The sequence below is a fragment of the Schistocerca nitens genome, chromosome 5 (genome assembly GCF_023898315.1).
Source record: "Schistocerca nitens isolate TAMUIC-IGC-003100 chromosome 5, iqSchNite1.1, whole genome shotgun sequence".
Classification (NCBI taxonomy): domain Eukaryota; kingdom Metazoa; phylum Arthropoda; class Insecta; order Orthoptera; family Acrididae; genus Schistocerca; species Schistocerca nitens.
This window is the reverse complement of record NC_064618.1, coordinates 882,757,696-882,778,993: the sequence shown is the minus strand read 5'-3', so window position 1 is coordinate 882,778,993 and position 21,298 is coordinate 882,757,696. Positions and strand designations below refer to the sequence as shown.

The following is a 21,298-nucleotide window of genomic DNA, read 5'->3' as shown; positions in this document are numbered from 1 at the left end:
AACAAAAGGTTTCAAATGCTAGGCATATTTTTTGATTTGACTAACGCGTTTGATTGTGTTGATCACAAAATATTGCTCCAGATGTTGAACCTTTACAGAATATGGGGAGTAGCTCACAATTGGTTCACCTCTTACTTTAAGAAGAGACAGCAAGAGGTCATTATTCGCTGTGTTGAGAACGGTTGTGATGTGGGGTCTAAGTAGGGTATAGTCAATTAGGGAATGCTGCAGGGATCATTGTTGGGCCCACTCCTGTTCTTTATATAAATGATATGCCCTCTAGTGTTACAGGTAACTCTGAAATATTTCTGTTTGCTGATGACACTAGCTTGGTAGTAAAGGATGATGTGTTCACATTGGCTTGGTTTCAAATAGTACAGTTCATGACATAAGTTCATAGCTTGTAGAAAATAAATCAACGCTAAATCACAGTAAAACCCAGTTTTTACCGTTTCTAATACACAATTCAACAAAACCTGCCATTTTAATTTCACAGAATGGGCATATGATTAGTGAAAATGAACAGTTCAAATTTCTGGGTGTTCAGATGGATAGTAAGCTGTCGTGGAAAGCCCACGTTCAGGATATTCTTCAAATACTTAATGCTACCATTTTTGCTGTTTGAACGATATCTAAAGTGAGTGATCGTTCGACACGAAAATTAGTCTACTTTGCTTATTTTCATTCGCAAATGTTGGATGGTATTATATTTTGGGGTAACTCCTCCCATTTGAAAATTCTATTTTTGGCTCAGAAATGGGCAGTTCAGGCAATAAGTTCTGTAAGTTCACGAACCTCTTGTTGACCCCTGTTCACGAGTCTGGGTATTTTGACATTGGCCTCTCAATGTATATATTCCTTATTGTCATTTCTTATTAACAATATTAGCTTATTCCCAAGAATAAGCAGCTTTCACTCAGTTAATACTTGGCAGAAATCAAACCTGCATTTGTATAGGACTTCCTTAACTATTGTGCAGAAAGGTGTGCAGTATACTGCTGGATCCATTTTCAGTTAGCTACCACTAGAATTCAAAAATCTTAGCAGTAATCCACATGCTTTCAAATCGAAGCGGAAGAGTTTCCTCATGGGTCACTCCTTCTATTCTGTCAAGGTGTTTCTTAAAAAATTAAGCTGATCCTTGTTGTATTGTTGATTGCCTTTACTTAAACTTAAGGCTTGACTTTTTTTTGGGTTCATAAACATCTTATTTTTATCTGTTATTACTTTTACGTTGTAATTTCATGTGCTGATACGTTCCATGACCTTGGAGATGTGCTCCTCAATTTGGTCCTATGGAACTTGATGTGTAAATAAAAAAATAAAATAGTAATAGAAGAAACAAAATCAGGAGAAAAGTTAAAGACTTATAAAAATTAGCTTAAAGATTTGGGGTACTATAAAGTATGAAATGAAATGCAGTGATAGATAAAAAGAACAGAACAGAAGGTTAGAAGATACAAGTACTGCTCTTATTCTTAGGCAGGTGCAATTACAACCCAAAGAAGTGTGGGACCAGTAATTTGCATTTGTGAAGCTTCATTGCCATAGTCCCCAACAGTGGTGGCCAAAACACTTAAATTTTTGTATGACTTTATTGAAGAACTCTGCATTTTTATTTCACAATCTCAGTTTCTATAATTCTACAGTCTCGGTCATTACACAATATTTATGCAATAGGTACAAATTTTTCACTCTTAAGGAGACATTCATGATAGTGACTGATATAACTGGCTGTTTTGACAGACGTCAGATTGTCTTGGTCATTTCCCATTGTTTTCTTGGCACGGCCAGCAGAGTTAACTGTATCCAGCTTGTGACAGTGTGTTCGGTGCATCTACAGAACTCATAAACAAAATGTGTCAACCCAGGAAGTGCACAACCATCTCCACATGATGAATTTGATCTATAGGCTTCCATTACAAACCACAGTACAGGCATCAGAGGTTGGAAGTCCCACAGGAGAGGGGAATCAGTCATGCTTTTGACTGGTACCTTGCATAAATGTCAGTTGCCTCTCATCACTGCTACAATAATTTGAAGATTGCGCACAGCTGGATATTGTCTTGCAACGTATTGCCCAGCCCTACGGTCAGTATTTCAACGGTGGGTTATCTTTCAAGATAATACACAAGCACACTGCGATCATCGTTTAAACACCTTCTCCTGACAAGCAGGAATTGACCAAATGGAAAAGACTACAGTATCTACTGATGTGAATGCTATTGAGCGTGGTTGGGGTCAGTTGGAAATGGCAGTATGTTATGTCAAAGAAACACTCCTCACTCAGTGGATGACCTCGGAAGAATCACCATTGTGGAACAACAATGTCTGTCTCCATGTAGACAGCACTCCAAAACAGACGCCAGCACAATCCATTGCACAGGGTGGGGGAACACACTTTCAAGTGTTATCCCAGCAGGTTAAGTTTCATAAGCCTTATTTTATCATTCCTTGCTTCCCTTTAATGTAAGCTCTCATGTGCTTGCTGATATGCAGGTGCTGCAAAACTTTAAGTGGTTTAGTTACTGTTTGTGCTGGAGACTGCTGGTACACGCACACAGGTTTGGGCCAGCGCGCATGCGCCCACACACACACTACTGGCCATTAAAATTGCTACACCAAGCGGAAATGCAGATGATAAACAGGTATTCATTGGACAAATATATTGTACTAGAACTGACATATGATTACATTTTCACGCAATTTGGGTGCATAGATCCTGAGAAATCACTACCCAGAACAACCACCTCTGACCGTAATAACGGCCTTGATACGCCTGGGCATTGAGTCGGACAGAGCTTGGATGGAGTGTACAGGTACAGCTGCCCATGCAGCTTCAACATGATACCATAGCTCATCAAGAGTAGTGACTGGCGTATTGTAATGAGCCAGTTGCTCAGCCACCATTGACCAGACGTTTTCAATTGGTGAGAGATCTGGAGTATATGCTGGCCAGGGCAGCAGTTGAACATTTTCTGTATCCAGAAAAGTCCATACAGGACCTACAACATGCAGTCGTGCGTTATCCTGCTGAAATGTAGGGTTTCGCAGGGATCGAATGAAGGGTAGAGCCACGGGTCGTAACACATCTGAAATGTAACGTCCACTGTTCAAAGTGCCGTCAATGCGAGCAAGAGGTGACAGAGACGTATAACCAATGGCACCCCATACCATCACGCCGGGTGATATGCCAGTATGGCATTGACGAATACATGCTTCCAATGTGCGTTCACCGCGATATCACCAAACACGGATGCGACCATCATGATGCTGTAAACAGAACCTGGATTCATTCGCAAAAATGACCTTTTCCCGTTCGTGCACCCAGGTTCGTCGTTGAGTACACCATCGCAGATGCTCCTGTCTGTGATGCAGCGTCAAGGGTAACCACAGCCATGGTCTCCGAGCTGGTAGTACATGCTTTCGCAAACGTTGTTGAACTGTTCGTGCAGATGGTTGTTGTCTTGCAAACGTCCCCATCTGTTGACTCAGGGATCAAGACTTGGCTGCACGATCCATTACAGCCATGTGGATAAGATGCCTGTCATCTCGACTGCTAGTGATACGAGGCCGTTGGGATCCAGCACGGCGTTCCGTATTACCCTCCGAACCCAACGATTCCATATTCTGCTAACAGTCATTGGATCTCGACCATCGCGAGCAGCAATGTCGCAGTACGATAAACCGCAATTGCGATAGGCTACAATCCGACCTTTATCAAAGTCAGAAACGTGATGGTACGCATCTCTCCTCCTTACACGAGGCATCACAACAACGTTTCACCAGGCAACGCCGGTCAGCTGCTGTTTGTGTATGAGAAATAGGTTGGAAACTTTCCTCATGTCAGCACGTTATAGGTGTCGCCACCGGCGCCAACCTTGTGTGAATGCTCTGAAAAGCTAATCATTTGCATATCACAGCATCTTCTTCCTGTCGGTTAAATTGCACATCTGTAGCATGTCATCTTTGTGGTGTAGCAGTTTTAATGACCTGTAGTGTATAACTGAGAGGAAGATAGTTGAAGGTTAAATATAATCAGGAGAGAGAGGCATGAAAGGAGAGACCGAAATTGATGGGGTTACGAAAAAGTAAACATAAGAGGAAGAGAATATACCTAAGGAGATCTTAGGACTCTACTCTCTACGTGCTGGAAAAATTGTACATTTAAAGCTGGTGGCAGGCATAAAACGTCATCCTAAATTGTACTGAATGCTTTCTCAGAAAATTGTTTTGAACAATTTGTTCATGAGCCCACTCGAAGCGTAAATGGTTGTGAAAGCATACTTGACCTCTTAGCAAAATATAATCCTGGACAAAGAGTATCATGATGAATACAGGCCCATATCACTAATGTCGATTTGCAGTAGGGTTTTGGAACATATACTGTATTTGAACATTATGAAGTACCTCAAAGAAAACGATTTATTGACACATAGACAGCACATATTCAGAAAATATCGTTCTTGTGAAACACAACTAGCTCTTTATACTCATGAAGTAATGAGTGCTATCGACGGGATGTCGATTTGCTTCCATGTTTTTAGATTTACAGAAAGCTTCTGACACCATTCCTCACAAGCGTTTTCTAATCAATTTTTGCATGCCTCTGGAATATCGCCTCAGTTGTGTGACTGGATTCACGCTTTCTTGTCAGAAAGGTTACAGTTCATAGTAATAGACATAAAGTCATCGAGTAAAACTGAAGTAATATCTGGTCTTCCGCGAGGAATGTTATAAGCCCTCTATTGTTCCTCATCTATATTAACGACATATGAGAGAAGTTGAGTAGCCGTCTTGTGTTGTTTGCAGATGATGCTGTCATTTACCATCTTGTAAAGTTATCAGATGACCAAAACAAATTGCAAAATGATTTAAATAAAATATCTGTATGGTGCCAAAAGTGGCAATTGACCCTGAATAAAGAAAAGTGTGAAGTTATTCACATGAGTAGTAAAAGAAATCCCCTAAATTTCCATTACACGATAAGTCACACAAATCAGATGGCTGTAAATTCGACTAAATACTTAGGGATTACAATTACAAATAACCTAAATTGGAACAATTAGATAGATAATGTTGTGGGTAGAGCAAACCAAAGACTGTGATTCATTGGCAGAACACTTAGAAGGTGCAACAGGTGTACTATAGAGACTGCTTATACCACAATTGTTCGCCCTATTCTGAAGTACTGCTGTGCGGTGTGGGATCCGCATCAGGTGGGACTGCTGGATGACATTGAAAAAGTACAGAGAAGGGCAGCTCATTTTGTATTGATTGGCGACTCCATGGAGTGCTGTGTGCACAATGACCATATATGCTAAATTAAAAGGAAGGTCAGCGTTGGCCGTAATATTGATGTTTTATTGGTAGCAGAATCGATTTTTGATCACATCTTCAGTGCTGGAAGTTAAAAATTTTTACATAGCGATCAGTGAGTAAAAACAAAAACCACAAATGCACCTGAGTGTAGACCAACTGTTGGAAAGAACATACCTGTACAAATTAAACTCAGACACAGGTATCAAATTATCAATAACCAAAACTGAGAAGTGATCACAAAAACTGAAGCCGCTGTTTACATTCACCTATACAGCTGACCTCGGTGTGACAGGGTTCTTTATTTGCCAAGAGATTACCACAAAATACCAGCGTGCACTTGCAAATTATTAATTGAATGTTTCAGTTTTAAAAATTGTCATTAAAAAACGCATAGCAAAAAAAGGCAAGGGGGAATGCATATCTTGCCAACACACACTGGCTTGTTATTTTCAAACAACTTAAAAAACATGTCAGAATAAAAATCAACAGGTGAAGTTATATGGTGTCATGATTGCAGGACTAGAAAAGAAGAAAAACATACAGATAACATGACATCAAATATAACAGAATTTGTTATAACACAGTGACGTTTTGTATTATCTTGAAATAGGGGAGATAGTGCCACAGACATGATACATGAATTGAAGTGGCAGTCAGTAAAACAAAGGCGTTTTTTGTTGCGACGGGACCTTCTCATGAAATTTCAATCACCAGTTTTCTCCTCTAATTGCAAAAATGTTCTGTTGGCACCCACCCACCTACATAGGGAGAAATGATCATTGTGATAAAAAAAGAGAAATCAGGGCTCACACAGAAAAATGTAAGTCCTCATTTTTCCTGCGTGCTGTTCGAGAGTGGAACGGTAGAGAGACAGCTTGAAAGTGGCTCATTGAACCCTCTGCCAGGGCATTTATTGTGAATAGCAGAGTCTACATCTACATGGATACTCTGCAATTCACACGTAAGTGTCTGGCAGAGGGTTCATCGAACCATTTTCATACTACTTCTGTACCATTCCATTCTCGAATGGCGTGTGGGAAAAAGGAACACCTAAATCTTTCCGATAGAGCTCTGATTTCTCTTATTTTATTATGATGATCATTTCTACCCATGTAGGTGGGTGTCAACAAAATATTTTCACATTCGGAAGAGAAAGTTGGTGATAGAAATTTCGTAAATAGATCTCGCTGCAAAGAAAACTGCCTTTGTTCAGTGACTGCCACGCCAACTCGTGTATCATATCAGTGATGCTCTCACCCCTATTGCACGATAACATGAAGCAAACTGCCCTTCTTTGCACTTTTTCGATGTCCTCCATCAATTCTACCTGGTAAGGAATCCCACACCGCGCAGCAATATTCCAGCAGAGGACGGACAAGTGTAATATAGGCTATCTAGTGGGTTTGTCACATCTTCTAAGTGTTCTGCCAACAAACCCCAGTCTTTGTTTCGCCTTCCCCACAATATTATCTATGTGGTCTTTCCAGTTTAAGTTGCTTGTAATTGTAATTCCTAGCTATTTAGTCGAATTGAAAGCCCGTAGATTTGTGTGATTTATCGTGTACCTAAAATTTATCGGATTTCTTTTAGTACCCATGTGGATGACCTCGCACTTTCCTTTGTTTAGTGCCAATTGCCACTTTTTGCACCATATAGAAATTCTCTCTAGATAATTGGAATTGATGGTCTGATGATTTTACTAGACGGTAAATTAGAGCATCATCTGCAAACAATCTAAGGGGGGCTGCTCAGATTATCACCTGTGAAACTTAGCCAATCTTGTGGATTTTGCGTTCTTCTGAATTTGGCATGTGTTTTATCATTGCTTCTGCAACAGTGTTGTGACGTGTTTTGTATATCATGGTGGATCAGTCCCGTAGAGTAATCACGTAGATGTAGATGTAGAGATAAATTAAAATAAAAAGAATTGTAAACAGTAGTATGAGAACAGACAACCATGACCTGTATTGATAAGTTGACACATCGACGAGGTCTTGTACATTGTAGCATCTTATTTGAACTTGTTTCAACCCTCTCCCCCCTCCCCCCCCCCCCCTCGCCTCTCCATCAGGAGAATATACCTGTTACATTATAACATTAAAAGATTATTATAAACAGAGCAAGGAGTAGTAAAATTAGTAGTGCCTGAGGGCAACAACTGATATGAATGAAATTAGAGAAGAAAAGGGAAAAGGAAGAGAAGAATGGAGCTGTTGCCATATGCACAGCTCAGAGAAGCTGAGAGTTGGGGATTGGGGGAGCAGTTGTTCCATATAGACAATCTGAAGGCAACTGTTGAAATCAGTTGAGTTGTGGTGAGCAGTGTGCATTGTAACTGGATGGTCTGTTTTATCCTTGGCAATGGGCATTCATCAGAATTGTCCTGGGTTCAATTTCCGGCTGGTTCAGGAATATTCTCTGTCCGGGGATTGAGTGTTTGTGTGGTCCTCATCATTTCATCATCATTCAGGAAAGTGATGAGACTAGACAGTGAAAAGAATGGGACTTTGTATAGGTGCTCATAACCACGCAGTTGAGTGCCCGACAAACCAAATATCATCATCATAATTTATCAAAATTGACACTTAATTGCTTCAAACCGTGGAAACTCCAGGTAGGAATCAACAATACAGGAAAATATAGATTGCTACTCAGTGTAAAGAAGACATGTCATATTGCTTACTGATACAATTAGGACATTCACTTCTAGCTTTCGGCCACAGCCTTCATCAGTGGAGAGAGAGAGAGAGAGAGAGAGAGAGAGAAGGGGGGGGGGGGGTGCCAACTCTAGCATCTTGGGCCAGAATGCAACATCAGGTGGGATGCAAGCATCAATCAGTAATCAGGGGAGGTGGGGAAGGGGAAGGGATAGCAGTGTATGGGTGGGGAGAGAGGGAGAGAGAGAGAGAGAGAGAGAGAGAGAGAGAGAGAGAGAGAGAGAGAGAGAGAGGAGCACTGTCTGACACTCCAACTGGCACAGTGTCAGGAGATTATGGGGCAGAGAGGTGGGGATAAACGGAGCACAAAAAAAGAGGGGTGGGGAAAGATGGGTGGATGCATTGGCAGAGGGCTGCAAATAAACAGGCTTGGAGATGAGAATGGGGAGGAGATGATAGGACAGAAACTCACTTGCTCATTGTGCTGAGAGTCTCTCCAAGGCCTTCACAGGTAGGCACTATCCCCCAAAACTAGTCCACAAGCAAATCTACATTGCCATTTGTCCTCACAACCCCAACCCTCCCACCACCCCCATGAACTCAGCCACAAGTGTCCCCCCTTCATTACCCTGTACCACCCCAGACTGGAACACTTGAACCACATCCTTCGCCATGGCTTTGATTACCTCTCATCACATCCTGAAATGAGGGACATGCTACCAGATATACTTTTCACCCCTCTCAAAGTGGTGTTCCGTTGCCCACCCAACCACAACATCCTAGTCCATCCCTCTGCCACTCCCAATAACAACCCCTTGCCATAAGCATCACATCCCTGTGGAAGATCCTGGTGCAAAAACCGCCCAATCCACCCAACCAGTACTGCCTATTCCAGCCATGTCATAGGTTTATCCCATCCAATCACTGGCCAGGTCACCTGTGAAAGCAGCCATGTCATTTACCAGCTCTGCTGCAATCTTTCCACAAGGATGAATGGCCACCGCCAAACTGTGGCCGAGAGCAAAGTTGACCACCCTGTGGTACAACATGCTGCTGAACATAACAAACCTGATTTCAATGGCTGTTTCACTACCCCAGCCATATGGATCCTTCCCTCCACCGCCAGCTTTTCTGAACTACGTGGTGGAAGTTACCCTTACAACACATTCTTCGCTCCCGTAATTATTCTCGCTTCAACCTTCAGTAACATACTGTCCGTACTCTCTCCACACAACAGTTTACACCCCATATGCTGTATCATCTCCTCCCCAATCTCATCTCCCAGCTTGTTTATTTGCAGCCCTCTGCCAATACATCATCCACCTGTATTCCCCGCTCCTCTCATTTTTTGTTCCTTTTTTCCCCCACTTCCCTGCCCTACAACCCTCTCTCTCTCTCTCCCCCTCCCTCCCTCCCTCCCTCCCTCCCCCTCCCCCTCCCCCATCCTGACAAAGGCTGTGATTGAAAGCTACAATGTGAATGTTGTAATCCAGTCTGTCTGCAACATGACATGTCTTCTTTGCGTTGAGTATCAATCTCTCTTTTCCTATATTGTTGACATTCTTACCTGGAGCTTACACTGTTTGAAGCAGTTAAGTGTCAATTTTGATGAATTATGTTATTTGGTTTGTGGCCGTCATGTGTGTATGAGGTGTGTGTGTGTGTGTGTGTGTGTGTGTGTGTGTGTGTGTGTGTGTGTGTGTGTGTGTGTGTGTGTATTTACATTTAATTGGCTGTCATTGTAACATAAAATGCTACATAGTGGTTAAAAGACAGTTGATCGAACTGCAAAGTTTTGATTATCTTTTCGCTTAAAGGATATTTTATTAATTTCTTGTTAACAGTTGTTTGTGGTGTTTTGTGGCTAAGAGGCTTGAATCTCTAATACAAACTGCTGTACCTTGGCCTGACAAATAAAAATGTTACAGGGGCTGTTAATTGATGGAATATGTTGTATCTTAAAAGCTGTTTCGCATCAATCACTTCATAGAAGCAAACTCAAATTTAGCATTATGAAGTGAAATTTAAGGAAGGATTAGGTCACCTCACCTCTTTGGTATGCTCAGGCTGTGCATCAAGAGTCAAACTGGAACAGGAAATGCTAAATGTCTTTCTCTGTGAGTCTACTCTTGCATCACAATAATTTGTATTTAGTTTGTACAGTCTAATTCACCAAACACGTATCCCTTCTCTTCCATTTGTGGAAATGTGAAACTTGGTAAAAAAAGGCATTTGTGGTAAAAATGATTTTCATGTCACCCACACCTTTTGTTATTAACATTTTACTAGTTGGCAACCAAAACTTATAAATGACTAATGGTTTTTCATCATACTGAAGTTTTCCACATTGCACTGTTTAAGCACAGCATTCCTTCAGCCTATCAATGTTTCAAATGGCAGAACTAGAGAAATATACATTATGACAGTCTTTTGCAGCAGCAAACATTACAAATATCTGGATTGACACTGTCGCAGATGAAGTGGTGGCACAGGAGGAAATGGGAGACTTCTTATGGGCTGGGTGACGTGGAATAATTGTTGTCCATAAAGATCCAGGTGACACCTTCAGCGTATTTGAGCAGGGAATGCTTCTGTAACATCCCTGGGTACTGTGGAGGAGGGATATGCTCTGTCTCCCTAGTATTCCACAAGCTGCACAAGCTATGGAAACCAGTTCAAATAGTTCTGGCAGCATTCCGTGTGTTCAGATTGAGCATAATCATCATCATCCCGTCTCCCTCCGGACTCTTTCAACTTCTGATACTTTGAGCAGTCTGCCAAGAAGGTGAGTTGGCTCTGAGCAAACATTTGTTAACGTGCAAACTCCAGGACAGGCCGTTCGGATGTTTCCCCGTGTGGCTCAGGTGCTGGGAACACCTATCAGCCCACTTTGCAGGCAGGTGCTGCTGGTCTCAGCTTTCTCCCAGGTAGCCCCTGCCTGTGCACATTAAACCAGAGCAGTATGGAGCGTGCAACAGCACGACTGCCTGACTGCCCGTGCAGCTTGAGGGCGACTGGCTACCTGTGGGCAGGTACTTGAGCTAGAACAACCTACTCTAGAACCTGTACCATAACATTGTTGTAATTTTTTGTAGAATTCTCGATCATCCGCCTGGGTCACTAGTTCTCCGTAATATTTCGGTAAACAGTCTTGTTGCCATCTTGAGGTGGTTCCTGATGCTGCCTTTTTCAATGTCTTGTATGCATTGGTAGTTACCCCTCCATCGCTCTGCCCCTTTTGCAGTCCGTGAAGCCACTGTGGTGGTGGTGGTGGTGGTGGTGGTGGTGGAGGAGGAGAGGGGAGGGATGCTGCCTGGCTGCAAACATCTATCTTCATGTGCCACACTATCACTGGCTGCGTACATCACTGTACGAGAGTGGTTTGTATGTGCAGGGGGGGGGGAGGTTCAGACCTGACTCCATTTGTAGGCCACTGTCTTTGTTAATTAGATTGTCTTGGATCCTAATTTGAATCGCTTCATAAATCGTGCAATCCCAGGAGGAGGAAAGTTGCCTCAGTGTCTTATTTTTGTTGTAATTTATAGTATTGCCAGTTTTTATAAGTTGGTCAGCCAGTGCTGATTTGATGTTCAGTTCTAATTTAGTGTGACATATATGTTCTCAGCACCTCTCTCTGACGGTATGTACAGTTTTCCCAATGTATGCCTTGCTGCATTCTGTTCCTCTTTTTCATCCGGCTATTGTATAGTACAAACTTTGTAGACACATACATTATCTGCTTGTTGCCGTATCCATTCCTTCGGAATACCAAATGGTGCAACTCGATGAACAAGTGTGTGTAAAGTGCCTTCACACTGAGAGTTGCGATGGTACTGGAGGTGTGTAGAAACAGATCAGTGAATGTAGGCTTTCTGTACACGCTGTGTCTGAGCTTGCCGTCTGGGTTCCATTTCACCAAGACATCTAGAAATGGGAGGACCCCATCCTGTTCCACCTGCACGGTAAATTGTAGATTGGAGTGATGGAGAAATTCACGTAAGCTGTCCCATCTACGTAGCCAATTGATGAACGTCTCATCCAGTAACAGTAGAAACAGTTTGGTTTTTGTTGGGCTTACTCCAGGGCCTTGTATTCGAAATCTTCCACGTGCAAGTTCACCACAACCTTTGACGGAGAACAACCCGTGACCCTGGTAAGCACACAGCATGTTTTACAACGTATTTCTTGGGCTGCCTTGACTGGTAGAGCATAGGTGTCCTGTTGCTCACTGCTTACAATTGTTACAGTGAGTAGTGATGTCGGAGTCAGGGCAACATTTTTATTCTTTCCCAAGCACCGACATTGCTTCATCACAGTTCACTTATGTGGTTCTCGTATATTTTTATGTCTTGCTGCAAGATGTTTGTACTCGTATGTCTGTTGAAGATTTTTTTCAGCCTGTGCCCGTGTTACAAAACTAACCAACAAATCGGTTACTTTTTTATACAAATCTTATGTTAAATAAGGAAAAGCAATTAAACTTATTGTAGTAGTTTATTCATGTGTGTTTGACACTATAAGTATAGTTTGTACTATTTATCTGTAAATAGTAAGTGAAATGTGTACTAAATTTGAGAGATACTGATCCACGTATTTCATACCTACACAAACGTCTTACCTCCAACCCTAGGAGGGTCGGGGGTGCCCAAATCCCTCATTCCTACTGCAACCCCCACACCCGTGGGCAAATATCATCAGCACTGCCACCTATAAGTGAAACAAGCCTTATACCTGTCTTAGTTTATTTGTGTGTGTTTGACACTATAAGTATAGTTTGCAAATTATAAAACAGTGACCCCAAAAATTGGACTGTATCAGCTGTTTTCAATTATTTCTATATGTTACATCATTCAAACCTACATCCCCACCTCTATGCATACTGTGGGTGTCATACTCCAATGGCATATTTTTCAAGGTAATGACATAGTAATGGAAAGTTCTTCATGTAATACAACACATGTGGACCCAGTGAACTCCATCATAGTGGCACTGCAGTTGGAATGCTTGGTCTCATTTACATGCAAATTGACCTCTTAAAGCCTCGTGCATATGGTGAGTCAGTACCTTTTGTCCCTCAGCATTTTCCATACGATTAGTTAACAAATTTACAAAGCTTGGTTGATATTCCTCAAGGTATTCCAGTGCTATGGTGGAACATTCACACATACATAGGTACATTTTTATATGTGCTGCTCCTTATACCCTTTACAAGTTGTATGAAGTGTTGTGTGTAAGTACCTAATAGTATCGTACTAACAGTAAGTGAAAATGTTCTTGGTACCTTTGTACCATCTGGTCTTTCCAAATTACTTTCATACCCAATGTATCAATAACTTTATATTGCTTACTATCTGATTGTTTACTTACAGAACAGGATGTTAGACTCTAATCATCCTTCCTTCATTTTCTTTAGAGGCCACAGTTTAAAACGCAACACATAATTTACATATAGAGTAAAGCTGTAAATTATTATAGTAAATGTGCTTAAAATGCAAATGGTACATTGCTAACTCATTTACACTATTTTCAGAGCATGTGATAATTGTGAAGAATGGTACCATGGTGACTGCATACGAATCAGTGAAAAAGAAGCAAAGTATATCAAACAGTTCTTCTGTGTGGTAAGAACACTTTCAAGATCATATAATTAGTATGTCCATAGTTTAAGCTTGTGGTTTTAATTACTGTATTTGCCCAACTATAAGATGTCCGCAGCTCGTGGTCTAGTGGCTAGCATTGCTGCCTCTGGATCACGGGGTCCCGGGTTCGATTCCCGGCCGAGTTAGGGATTTTATCTGCCTGGAGACTGGGTGTTTGTGTTGTCCTCATCATTTCATCATCATTCATGACAGTGGCTCGATCGGACTGTGAAAAAATTGGCGCTAATGACCACGCAGTCGGGTGCCCCACAAACTCATCATCATCATCATTCATCATCATCATCATCATCATCATCATCCAACTATAAGACAACCCTTTGTATAAGCTGACCCTACCCCCCTTTACTTTCTAAGAGGCTCCTTGAGACATTTTTATTTTTAACATATTCTGACTAATCCAAATTACAAACTATCTTATTGATATAAAGCAGCCACCTAATTATATTATTTATGCTATTTATTGACTGTCTACACTTTGGCAGTATAAGGAGAAATAAAATAAACAAAATGAAATAGTATACATTAGTTGTTACCTTCTCTTCCATTTTTGCGTAATTACTTGAAGTTTGAGGTCACTCCACTACCAGGGATTATTACCAGGTCTATACTGTTTCTTGTTAATATTGAGTATAGATTTAAGTGTCAGGAAGTATTTGTATGGAGTGTAGCCATGTGTGGAAATGAAACATGGACAATAAAAAATTTAGACAAGAAGAGAATAGAAGCCTTTGAAATGTGGTGCTACAGAAGAAAGCTGAAGTGTAGATGGGTAGATCACATAACTAATGAGGTGGTACTGAATAGAATTGGGGAGAAGAGAAAATTGTGGCACAACCTGACTAGAAGAAGAGATTGGCTGGTAGGGCACCTTCTGAGGCAACAAGGGATCGTCAGTTTAGTACTAGAGGTAAGCATGGGGGGAGGGGGGTAAAAACCAAAGAGGGAGGCCAAGAAATGAATACAGTAAGCAGATTCAGAAGGATGTAGGTTGCAGTAGTTACTCGGAGATGCACAGGATAGAGTAGCGTGGAGAGCTGCACCAAACCAGTCTTTGGACTGAAGACCACAACAACAAGATTGTTTCTTGATACCAGATTCTTAACTTCCTGGGTGAGGTGTCTCCTGAAAGGATCCAGCACCAATATTTTGCTTCTGTTAAGCAAGGAACCTGGCATTTTGTTTAAGACAACCTTCACCCAATCTAGTATCGTTCCATTTGTTGTCAGTTCGTGGTGGTTTTTGTTTTTTCACATCTGAGAGAAGCTTCCTCCTATCTACTAGTGCCTTCTACATTACTGTCATTCAGGTCTTTTCATTGCCAGACCTTCTCATAGAAACACTTTTAATACCGTTCACGTCAACAATAACATTTGACAAGATATCAAAATAATCAGGCGTCTGATCAGTGTTGCTCATATGGCCTAGCAAGTACTTGTGCCTTTTCTTAGAATGATTGTAAGATGCTGGTAGCATAATTCTGTGTTGTAACATATGGTATTTACCTGAGTATAAGAAGATCCTGATCATAAGGTGTTCCCCTTTTTTTCAACATGCTTTTGAAGTCAATTCAATGGAGACACCAAATGGTTTCAAGCAAACTGCAGTGTAAAATGTGGTAGATATTGATGTAGATGTTTCTAAAAAGCGAAACTCTCCAGTAAATTTTTTAAATGAATACATGCCATTTGACTGTATTGTTGTTTATTTAATTATGACCTATGTTTTGCCCTGGGTCGTAATAAAATAAACAACAATACAGTCAAATGGCAGTATGTTCATTTAAAAATTATTTTATGACTGTTGCTCAGAAACATCAAAAACTGTATGTGTATATATCCCCATGGTTGGCAACATGACATAATTAGCTACCCACTTACTCCCCTCCCATCACGTATCAAGTTCTCAGTCAAGCCCCCAATGAGTCCATAGTGCTGTGCTTGAGGAAATGTGAAACATGGACTGCATTGTCTTGTAGGGTGCAAGTCATATGTAGCAACAGCAATTAATATATAAATAAAAGATAGCAATCTTGATTCAGTCGATCTACTGACTTCTGTTGGTACTATTTCCATAACAGATTTTATTGCCGTAATTTATTGTCACGGCAACAGTTAGTTAGTGTAATATACTTTATTTTGTGTGTTAGACATTTCATTCTGGATTAAATTTCCTTCTTGTTTCATCTCAATTTCACCACCATGTTCTAAAGCTGATTAAAAGCCAATAACGTTTTGACCTGGTATTCTAATATGCAAACAACCACTGATTTTCTCATTCGGAACCCACTTATTTACAGACCTTCATAATCAAAAAAAGTGTTGATCTGGGTGCAGAATCAGGTAAAACTTTTATTGCAAACCTGTCCAAACACAAAAAGAGTTTGTAAGATGATATAATTTAGTGCTATTTCCTCCTGTGTTTCACAAAATTGTCAAATTTTAAGCATAGCAAGATGCTGCTGTTGTGACTGTTCATTGTTTCTCGTTGTCCCTTGCATAAAGGATCACTTGCACTAGCTCAGCATGAGTCAGGTGTTAAGTGTTTGTTCGAGCAACGTCGATACTCTGAGTGCTTCGGAATATTAGGAAATTTTGAACCTGTTTGAATGAAAATATCATTTGCCCAGTACTGTCAAAATTTCTTCAAAATAAATCTGCATGTAGCCACAATAGCCAAAGCTTCATCTGTAAATGTAACACAATCCCTATATAATCTATTAAACAATATAAAATTGTTAACCTCAGCAGCAATAGTTTAATCTCTGAATATAAGATGGCCCTGTAGTTTTTGAATGATGAATTTGGGAAAAAAACCTCGTCTTGTAATTGGGTAAATACAGTAAGCCTCTTCATCATCTTCACACATGCGCCAGTACTTGCTTTGTATTCCATGATGCATGCAGTTATTTCTCTTATCCCCAGCGCCTTCCTTCGAACAGTTTATCGGATAATCGGGAAGCCTTCATTGCATTTCTCTTACATCTACTGAGCAACCAGCTGTTCCAGTTCATGAAACATTCCCTGTTTCAGTTCTTTCGTAGGGTAGCAAGTAGAACTGGTCGTCTTTAATTTATTCTTCACCTGGCCCTACCTACAAAATTTTCTTCTTTATGGCCTCTGCTTGATGAATCACTGTTAGCATAAAATGAGTGTCATGTATTATGCATGAAACAGTTGTGAACAATGAACTCGTAGATACATGTTTCTCAACAAAGTTATGGCCATGATTTAAACCCATTATTGATTGGTGCAATTTTCAGTGCTTACAGCACACAATATAAGGAGACCAAATGACAACAGTAAGATGTCCTCTATCGCCCCTTACAGCTGAATCAGCAGAAATCATATCAGACAATGTTAACATTGTTTCATGTCTTAAAAATGAACAGTGCTGTTGAGCAGTGACATATTCATCACTGTTGTTGAAGCTCATGTTTCATTTGTTGTGCCATGTTTCAAGTAGTCTTTGTGAATATATTTTTGTTAACATTGATTTGTCTCCTGTAGAAACGTAGACTATTGTTGAGTATTTGTCCAGTTTTAAAGACAGTTTAATTTTGATTACAGTGGGATTCAGGCAGACTGAAACTCAAGCATGCTAGATGTTCATAAAAAGACAAGGTACATGGTATAAATTCCTACAGTTGACAGCACAACAAAATTTGCTGCCCACTCCCCTCCTTAGATTCGTCCTAGAGCTCGGCTGACTGGTGCTACTGTTCCCTCTCCCACCCTTCGCAGTCTTCAGGTTAAATCTGCAGTTGACCTAATTTGCCAAAGCTTCATCTGTAAATGTAAGATGGCACCTGTATTAAGCTAGTATACAATGTAAAAACTTTGCCCTTCAGGATAGTAGTTTAATCTGCAAATGTAAGATTACCCTCTATTTATCAAATGACGAATAAGGGGAAAAAATCTTGTATTATAGTTGGGTAAATACAGTGAAGGTCTTTTTCAGTTGAAAGAACAATATACTCTGTTTCTAGAAGATAATTCATCCCTGAATCCAGATTTAATTTTCAAACTTTTGTACCAGCCTCAGTTTTCATGTAATGTGGTTTTTTTGTAAATGCTTATAGCAGCCTATGTATTATAAGTATCTGATAAAGAAAATAAAAGTATTTAAATATACAAAGGAATCAAAGAAATAATTAACATAAGTAGAAAGAAAAATAAAGAGTCATACCCAAAATAATTCTTTCTCGATTTCCTGCTGTGCTTTACCTCAGGAACGTCACTTCTTAAGAACCTGCAGTAGTTGGACAACTTGTGATACTCCTGTTGTCTTGATAATGCATTTTGATTTGAGAACTGCCCTGGTGGAACCATTGTCCACATTTGTTACTAACATCCCCAAGGTTATCTGGAAAGACATTTTTGTGGTCAACAAGAGGAGTGTTCACCATATCCTTCTGTGTAGATAGTTCATTCAGAGCAGGCCATTCTTTCCCCCATAATAGTGGCTTTCTTCTGGCTCAGCTGCTCCACACAGTGAGAAAGTAGCAGTGCTTTGTGTATTTGAGCTGCATGCTGAGAGGAATTGCAGTTTCCTTGACATTTCCACACACACGCGTTATTCGTATTTTTCGTACGAGACAAATGTAAGAAGCAGTTTAAAGTTATCATATGTCTTCTAAAGATTAACTGCATGCACAGTCATAACAGAATGAAATTTGTTCCTATTATGTAAAGTACTGCTTCCAGACTAAGTTTGCTGCAATCTACGAACGAGCACTGCTCGTACACTGAAGTCGTCGCCGAGTGTCTTCGTGGCAGACACGATAATATTGCAAAAAAATGTCGCCACCTTCTGTGGACATACTTTCAGAAGAAAAACAGCATAGTGGTCACAATAAAGACTTCAGTTTGATATTACAAAAAAGATGATTCCATTCTCTTAAATCTGAAACTTAGAGCTCAGCCTGTTGCGTGGACAAATTTGAATCACAAATAAGATAACTGTGATCTTCTGGAGACAAGAAAATGTTCCTCATTTGATTGATTGTGGCTTTGAAATGTTTGGTTGGCATGCTGCATTTTTCTTCAGTCACTGTCACATCCTCAGGAAGCACTGATACTAGCAGGCACATTTTCATTTTGTTCAAGGAGATTCCATCTCTTGTTCTCAAGCAAAAATAACTGTTTGTGACCTGGTCTATTGTTTCCCTCCAAATATGGGAACATCAAAATGCAAAAATGCATGTGGCGTGATCCTTTTTAACCGGGGGGAGGGGCAGTAGTTGTCAAAGTCACCAACCTTACACCAAAATTAAAGTTCCTCGCTCTTATTTACAAGAGGATTAAGTTTCCATTTTTGCTAATTTTGAGTTTATTCTCCACAGATATAAATTCCAAACTCTAATGAACTTAGAACAACAAGTAGTCACTTCCAACAGTCGTCTAAACTATCAATACTGAGGTGAAAGAGTCAACACACAAAGGATAGATCGCTGTTCACCGTGTAGATGAGACCTTGACACAGACAGGCACTAGAAGATTGATATACATACATTTAAGGTATCGGCCAAAGGGCCTCCTTCTAAAGTAGAAAAACACACACACACACACACACACACACACACACACACACACACACACACACACACACACACACACGACCCTCACCAGCCAGAGTGTGAGTTGTGCTTGTGTCAGTATTTTCTACTTTAGAAGAAGGCTTTTTAGCCAAAAGCTTAAATGTATAGCAGTCTTTTTGGTGTGCCTTTCTGTGACTCACTGTCTCCTCCATATCCTTTTCGTAGCAATCCATCCTTTTCATGAAATTGTTCTTATTCCATCCTTTCATGATATCGTTCTTATTCCATTCCAGATTTTCCACTGTGACTTTGCATATTTAAATGTGCTGAAATACACCTGGGGCTGGGAGGGGGAGGGATAGTATGGTGGGAGTGGCGAACAGTGAAGTGCTGCAGGTTAGACGGTGAGCAGGGGAGGGGGGGGGGGAGTAAAGTAAAAGGAGAGAAATAAAAAGGCTGAGTGTAGTGGTGGAATGACGGCTGTGTAGTGCTGTAATGGGAACGGTGAAGGGGCTGGATGGGCAAGGACAATGACTAACGAAGGTTGAGGCCAGGAGGATTTTGGGAACGTAGGATGTATTGCAGGGAATGTTCCCACCAATTCAGAATTGCACAGGTGAGAATTTCCCTCTTTCCCTGCAATACATCCTATGTTCTCGTAACCTTCCTGGCCTCAACCTTCGTTAGTCACTGTCCTCACCCATCCAGCCCCTTCCCTGTTCCCATTCAGCACTACACAGCCGTCATTCCACCACCACACCCAGTCTTTTTATTTCTCTCCTCTCCTGCTGCTTCGTACGTCCTCCCTCCTCACCTCTCCCCTGCCCACCATCTAACCTCCAGCACTTCATTGTCAGTCACCCCATCATACTATCCCTCCCCTCCCCGTCCTAGCCTCCTCCTTACCCCCACTCAGTCTCCACTCCCATCATGCACCGTTGCTACTGGTCGCAGTGTGGTTTCAGTGGCCTGAGACTGCAATTGTGTGTGTGTGTGTGTGTGTGTGTGTGTGTGTGTGTGTGTGTGTATAAAGTCTTTTTGTTGTGCCTATCTGCGACTCAGCATCTCCGCTATATGGTGAGTAGCAACTTTCCTTCTCATAATACTGTTACAGTTTTAATGGAGAATCTCTCTTTGGAAGGTGTCAAACATCCGATTTTTAAAATAGATGCATTTTGTGTTTATTTCTGGTGAATTTGAATCTTATGGTATTAATTGTTGCTAGTCACTAATCCTTTTATCTGTGGTGATGCTCTCTATAATGGGTAGGTTCCCGAACTGATTGTTCAAAATAACATTTGGAGAAAGCATTCAGAATGATTTCAGACAGTGTTTCAAACATGTATTTTTGCCAACATATAGAGGGTAGATTGAAGTCACCAACATCTATAATTGTATGATTAGGGTACTTGTTTGAAGTGAAGTGCAACTCAAGTTTTCTTTGAAGTGTTCATCAGCTACATCAACTAAGTCGGTGGCCGATAAAGGAACCAGTTATTTGTTTCTTCTACCTGTCAAGTATAATTTCTACCTGTAGTAACTTACATGAAGTCTCTGTTTCAATTTCATTGCAGGGTAAACTACATCTAACAGCAATAAACACTCTGCTACCTGTTGTATTCAATCTCTCCTTTCTGAAAACCATTAGATTCTTAGTAAAAATTTCATCTAAACTTATCTCTGACTTAACCAGCTTTCAGTACTTACAATAATTTCAGTGTTAGTGCTTTCTAATAGCGCTTTGAGCTCTGGATCTTTTCCAACACTTCGACAGTTTGCAACCACAATATGAGCTGTTACTAGGTCTACGTTCATGCGTTTGCTCTGTACCCTTTTATACTGATGCCCCCTCTGTAGTTTCCTGAGATCTTCTGACCCAAAGAAACTGCCCAGTCCACTCCACTCCACACAGCCCCTGCTGTCCATGTAGCCCCACCCTGTGTTTAATGGACCCCTGACATTAAGCAGAAAATGAAACCTCACCATCCTATGGTGCAAGTCGAGAAATCTGCAGCTTGCACGGTCACAGAACCGTTTGAACCTCTGATTCAAACCCTCCTCTGCTCTGTACGAAAGGTCCGCAATCAGTCGTGCCGACAATGCTACAGGTGGTGAGCTTTGTC

General features: G+C 40.9%; 1 protein-coding gene across 2 annotated transcripts in view; it reads left to right on the top strand.

Annotated features, from left to right (window-relative positions):
* The window catches only part of LOC126259237 (CXXC-type zinc finger protein 1-like), an 88,197-nt gene that overhangs the window by 43,478 nt on the left and 23,421 nt on the right, over positions 1-21,298 (top strand). For both annotated transcript variants that reach the window (XM_049955860.1, XM_049955861.1), the window contains one exon: positions 13,510-13,600. In XM_049955860.1, coding sequence (XP_049811817.1) covers positions 13,510-13,600 — 91 coding nt within the window. The remainder of the gene's footprint in view (positions 1-13,509; positions 13,601-21,298) is intronic.